Genomic DNA, 6,027 nt, shown 5'->3' on the forward strand with positions numbered 1-6,027 from the left:
CGCTCTTCTGAACAGTCTGAGCAACCCGAGAGCTTGTTTAGAAAAGGGCAGGCGCTGTCAACCCTAGGGAGTGAGTTTGGGGGTTGGAGAGCTCTACTGGAAGCCGAGCAGCTAGCAGCTCTTGAAGCCAGCTGTACGTGAGCAGAGCTTCCAGAAATGGGTGTTTCGTGGACTAGCAAGAGGGTAAAGAGGGAACAAACCATGAGCACAAAATCCACGAGAACTGTACAGGTCGGGCATCTTCACTGCCCCAACGTACGAATCCTCTTACTGCCTGCGGAGTGGTGGAACGGTGGGAGGTGGTACAGCCGCCTGCGCTCTGCACCCGCTGGAGTGGTTGGAGCTGCGTGAGTGAGGAAGCCCTGCGGGTGCGATCCTGCCCGGGGTGAGAGGAGGACAGGAGGTGCACAGTGCTGCATCGGACCTGAATTCAGCAGGTAAAATCGGTTACTCGCATGAAACTTTGTAAAGCCTGAGACAGTATTTCACTGTATCTCTTCCAGTAATTTTTTGCAAGGAAAAAAATTTAATGCACATTTCTGACCTAGGTCACAATTAGCATTCAAACCTTTAGCATGGGAAAACAACCCTTTGTATTTAAATTGTTTATTAATCTGGAAATGGGAGTTAAATGTAAAATTTGTTGGGAGTCCAGGTTATTCAAGAAAGGTATTTTAGGTAGACCCGAGCTCGGGTGTCGAGAGACACCATTCTGCTGTGGAAATTCAAGAAATGCATTTGGAAAAGTAACGTGAGCAACAGCTAACATTTGCCAGGGAAGAGCACAGTGGTGGCACGACACTCTCTGCTCAGGAGAGGGGAATTGCTCCAGCAGGAACGATGGTAAGATAAAGATGGAACAGGATGGAAGATCCTTGGTGTGCGCTGCTGATGGCTACTCCTACCTCACAGCTGCCATTGCCATGAATTCCAGCTACGGAATGGGACACCCCATCCCCTCGCCCCTAGCAAACCAAACTAAAATCCTGCTGTCAGACTGAGAGTGCAATCTTCATTAGACAACACTTAGATGCAGAGCAAAACACGGATTCATGCACTCACGTAAGGTTATGGGGGAAGTGAGAGGTTTGCACCCTCTGCACTACACTTGCTCGGGGCCGGGGGCTGGTCTGGTCTGTTCCAGCAGGGCGGGAAGGGTCGGCTCGGACACCGAGCAGCTCAGGTACTCAGAGAAGAGAAACAGGTAGTGTGTGAAGGCTTTAGCTGGACAGCAGCCGGGGCAGGCACCGGAGAGGAGCGGCTGCGACACACGGTGAAGCTGGGGGAGCACAAAGGCATTTAAGGGCTGTGCCCGGGCAGCACAGAACTGGCCCTGTCAGGGCTCAGAAAGGCGCAGCCCGAGCTGCAGATCGACCTCCTGCGCTTGGGGCTTCTCTTTTTCCCCACTGGCCACGACTGTATCTCACCAGTGCCGCCCTTCAGAAGGCACTTGGGCACAGGGCCCATTGCAGAGCTCGTGGGTGGCAGAAGTGCCAAAAGGCAGGGGGGATTCTGCGGGGTAACAGACCTTAGATCTCCTCCCCTCCTCTTCAAGGAGGGCACATTCTCACCCTGAGGAACAGGTTGCGTGGCAAAGGTCTCCTCCAGCTTCGCTTCCAGGGACTGCAGAGCAGGTATTCACAGGGCAGGGGAACCCCCTCCACAGAGTCAGAGAAATGTGGAGTTAAGTGACAAGAAATCATCTCCTAATTCAGGTCTACCCGAAAGACTGCTCAGACTTCGACTAAGTTGTATCAGCAGAGTAGTGCTGCCCTACAGAACCAAAAACTGCACTTCTGGCCTCACGCAGTCAGCCACGCCACGGCGAGGGCCTCGGGGGATCCCTGTGGGGGGAAAAAAAGTCACCAACAGTCTGATCTTGTTTGGTTGGAATAAATTTATTTCATCTGTCTGTAAACAAGGTGTTTTTAATAGTTATGGCATTTTTTGAAATGCATATTAAATCAGATGAGTTAGACTGTATCCCAGATGTAACAAAGTGCAGGGAAAGAAATGGACAAATCAGCAACAAGAATTTGTTTAAATCTGTACATTATCCACAAGGCCCAACAATAGAAGCAAATACTAGAATGTCCCTAAAGTAGTGCCATTCGAAAGAAACCCTCGTAGTCAGTTAAAATCCATCTCACAATAGCAACAGTTCATTTTTTTTTTTTTAAACAATAGTATGGCACAGAATACATATTAAAAAATTCATCACAAGACAGCCAAGTCAGTTATTCCAACCAATACCATCTCCCATTTATTCTTTTGTATACAGAGTTCTGCAGTTCTCTCTGAATGGACATACAGGTGAGTACCGTGCCTGAACTCAGCATTTGGTTACAGACATTTCAGATGACTCGTGCACAAGGCATTTCACTCCGTGATTTCTGCAGCAAGGGTGTGACAGGCCAAATGAAAAGATTTTTAAATTTGAAATGGCATAATTTTGACAGTTTAGCTTTCAAACTACCGACCTTCATCCAAACAGGCTTCAGAGCAGCAAAACTCTTTACCAGTAAGTGATCTGGCAGAAAGACCAGAGTCGGTCAGCGCTCCCAGTGTAGCTGAAGGTGGCAGTTTTCCACAATGACATTGCAGTTTCATATTAAAAAACAGAAAAAACAAAAATACCCACGACCCCCAAGCTGCAAATTAAAATTGGTCCTATGAAAAACTGAAACCAGACACACTCCAGATGGTTATGTTGGGATAGCTAATGTCCACAATGGCAGCCTTTTACAGCTCAACTACAGAACAGGAGCTGGCAAAAAAAAAAAAAAAAAAGTGCCTGAGCTATTGCAATGATGGAATGTCTCTGGGGATTCACTCGGGATGGTGCTGTTAAGGTCATGGGAGGAAGTGCATCTGTACCCTTCCTTAGTTTTGTGATTGCACTTGTTAAGCAGTACGAGCTTCAGACATCGTGAAGAAAAAATAAAAAGACTTCAGCCTACAGTGAAGTGCAACGACAAAACTAATGTAACATTAATAGCTTTTGAGTGGCAAATTGGTTAAACAAACCAGGCACTATAAAAATGGGTGTAAGCAAACAAACGTGGATTTTTTTAAGAAAAAAAAAAAAAAAAAGAGGGACAGAAGTAAAGATATGCATGCACTTTTTTCCTCCCAACCATGCTCTATGAAAGGAAGACTAGTGAGCTGTGTAATTGCTCAAAGTGCTGAAGAGGCATTGATCAAATTAGATTGTACAATCGGCACCTTGTTTAGTACTTAAGTTGTTTTAGTTGTCAATATCACACTAATTGCTAAGACAAAGCAAAGCCTACGCTTGGCATATTCCCCTCCCAAGAGTTTTTCAAGGTATCATGCATATCATCTTTGTGGTGCAGTGATGGTGCCAGGTACTGGGCTTGGTTACATACAGTGGTTAACATATAAATGAACAAAGGGTAACTGGAATTATGACATTAGGGAATGGGTAAATAAAAAACACAAACTACCATCTACAGTCTGGTAGCACTGAACACAACTGGGTGGTGGTGAAGACAGTTGCTAGGTGGATGGGGAGAGGCTGCTCAGACGTCAGACCTCCTCAGGTATAAAGCCAGTTCATATGCTTTCTTGTTGAGTGTCCCTCCATGGACACCTTCCTTTCCCATGACTATAACCAATGCTGGAGTACACAAGGAAACAAAACAGAAATGAACAGAATTAAAGAAAAAAAAAAAATAACACCTTTCCCCACCAACAAAGGGATACAAAGGAGACACAGGTTCATACCCCATCACCCTGCATTGCTAATAAAGTTTCCAGAATGTAAGGTTTAAAGCTCACCGCCAGGAAAGTTTAATAGCAATCTTCCCCTAATACTTAACAGTCTGCCTAGCAACTAGAACCCAGAGTCTCTCAAGTATTTTGCCATTGAGTATGCCTTCTTATTCAATCCGCCTCCATGGACCCCTTCTTTGCCCATTACAAAGACCAAGACTGAAAGAGAAAAGAAAAAAGTTTTAAAAGAGTGTGTTAGACAAGGAAATAATGCAAGTTTTAGGCAGTGCAATAAACACACTCAAATTCAAGATTTAGTATTTGGGTATTAAGCTAGCTTAACAGGAGCTTTGTAAAAATACGGATGTAGACGGGCCTGGGAGAAGGCGTGAGTTATCCTCAGGGGTTTTACACAACCAGGTAAGTCACAAGAGTTCACTGCTAAGAAAAATGCCACCAGCTATCTCAAAAAAGCATCACCATGCCTCTCCAGCATCAGCACCACCCGTCATCACCCAGCCAGGAAACCCTGGCTGCATCTTAAAAAAACGGGAAAAAAGGAGTGTTGTCAGGAACAAAAGTGGAGGTATATGCAAAGAGCTGTGACTCTGAGGAGCGGTAGAGGGAATATTCTTGTATTCTTATCTGCTGTGGCTGCCACCGGCGTAAGAACCAGCGCAACTGCCTCGATGCTAGCAAACAGCCCATGGGGTCAGACTTGGGCTGAGACTTTTCATGCAACAATACAACTGTAAAACATGATTTTTGCATAAGACAAAACGCAGGGAAGATTTTAATGCTGACCCTCTCTCTATTCCCACAATTTTGAGAACATCCGAAGGCTCCTCAACCAGCAAACACCACTCGCGAGTTGCCAGCAGAGGTCACCAGCAGGTACACAGACACAATAAACGCTGTGCTGCTTCCACAAGCATCGTAATTGTTTCCCCAGCTCAGAATACCGTGATTGGAAATACTGCAGTCAGCTTGCCTACAGGTGACTGTGTATCTCCATAGCAATTTGCTCACAAAAACCTTAAGACAGACAGTTCTTGTTGGCATTTCACAATCAGCAGCAGAGTCAGAACTCTGCCTGTTTCACTTGAGTGCCGGAAGCGTTCTTCCTGTATCGCTGCCACCTGGCTTTGGCCTATGGACAAATTTTGCTCTAGTTTTGGTTTTATACTGATAAGCAAAAGTCTGTTGCTCACCAATTTGTTCCACAGCCAGCCAAAAAACGCCAGGCCAGATATTTTGAACACGAGGCGTGCTACTCGTAAGCCAGCGTTTTGAGGCACGTTTTTTATATCCAAACCTAGTGCCTTCCCCATGAAGGGTTTTACTAGAAGTTAAATGAGGAGCACCAGGAGCAGGCGTACTAGCATAAAGCAAGTTTCTCAACGATACCAAATCGGATGGGCTTTTTTGCCTGAAGACAGACTTCAGAGAGCTCAATAGGAAGGGCGAGAGGAGTTAGCGCAGAACTTGTTAAAAGGCAAGTAGGAGTAGCTCGTATAAGGAATGCACATCTTTGCAGAATAAACTTCCCATTGAGAAGCTTACAAAGCAAAAGCTAGTTTTGCTGCCAATCATTAATAGATCCCTGCGGTGTCCTCCCGTAAGCTCTAGATACCGAGTTACCGTGTACTTGGCGAGCTTACGTCAAGCCATAGTCTGCTCTTTCCTGTTTGTCAGAGATGTGCTTAACCACTGCACAGCCTAGCGCCCAGCTGCCATCACAGGTGGGGAGCAGGGACAAGCGCGAGTCCGAGGCGGAAATCTAGTTAGTCAGCCAGACCACGGCCATCCACCCCCTCACGCCACTTCCTGAAAATAGCCATTAAATACAGGACCCTGGTCTTCTTAATTGCTGGGCTCTACGCTTACGGTCACATTCCTAATTCAGCGATCTGAAAGCGAAGAAAGCCACGCTTACCTCGGCCGGCTCTGCCTACAGCAACATTGTACGTCGGCTCACCACCTTGACTCTTTGTCCTGATGTCCATTGTGCAGTCGCCATCGACGTACAGGCTATCTCTGATCACAGAGCACTTCTTCGCACCGAGGGTCAGACCATTGGTGAAGAAACCCTCTCGGTCTTTTCCTACAATCATATCTATTTCTACCGGCTGTCAAAGAAAAAAGCCCCGAGTTAGCCCGGCAGTATTTTATTGCTCCATTTCTATGGAGAAAGCGCCCCGTCTCGCCTGGAGCGGCTCAGACAGTCGGTCTGCCCGTGCTCGCACCGGGAATGGCTCCGCAGCGCAGGGCTTTGTTACCCGGGCTCTGCCG

At 46.6% G+C, this 6,027-nt stretch overlaps 2 protein-coding genes across 2 annotated transcripts in view; both read right to left on the reverse strand.

The window, feature by feature from the left end:
• Positions 1 to 1,882: 1,882 nt before the first annotated feature.
• Positions 1,883 to 5,870, reverse strand: LOC104285875 (profilin-1-like). The gene is made up of 2 exons (XM_009884379.1): positions 5,672 to 5,870; positions 1,883 to 3,954 (listed from the first exon to the last, which is right to left on the reverse strand). The coding sequence occupies exon 2, from the start codon at positions 3,750 to 3,752 to the stop codon at positions 3,543 to 3,545; it is 210 nt and encodes a 69-aa protein (XP_009882681.1). The 5' UTR covers positions 3,753 to 3,954; positions 5,672 to 5,870; the 3' UTR covers positions 1,883 to 3,542.
• The window catches only part of LOC104285941, a 9,036-nt gene continuing 4,891 nt past the window's right edge, over positions 1,883 to 6,027 (reverse strand). The window contains exons 4-6 of the mRNA XM_009884469.1: positions 5,943 to 6,021; positions 5,672 to 5,864; positions 1,883 to 3,954 (exon numbers count right to left, since the gene is read on the reverse strand). Of these exons, the coding sequence (XP_009882771.1) occupies positions 3,857 to 3,954; positions 5,672 to 5,864; positions 5,943 to 6,021 (370 nt within the window). The 3' untranslated portion in view covers positions 1,883 to 3,856. The remainder of the gene's footprint in view (positions 3,955 to 5,671; positions 5,865 to 5,942; positions 6,022 to 6,027) is intronic.

This window comes from Charadrius vociferus, unplaced genomic scaffold, assembly GCF_000708025.1.
Source record: "Charadrius vociferus isolate BGI_N301 unplaced genomic scaffold, ASM70802v2 scaffold104, whole genome shotgun sequence".
In the NCBI taxonomy this organism is placed as follows: domain Eukaryota; kingdom Metazoa; phylum Chordata; class Aves; order Charadriiformes; family Charadriidae; genus Charadrius; species Charadrius vociferus.

Bases quoted from the DNA above. Each gene is read 5' to 3' on its own strand.
- LOC104285875 (XM_009884379.1), bottom strand. From the start codon at position 3,752: ATGGGGTATGAACCTGTGTCTCCTTTGTATCCCTTTGTTGGTGGGGAA.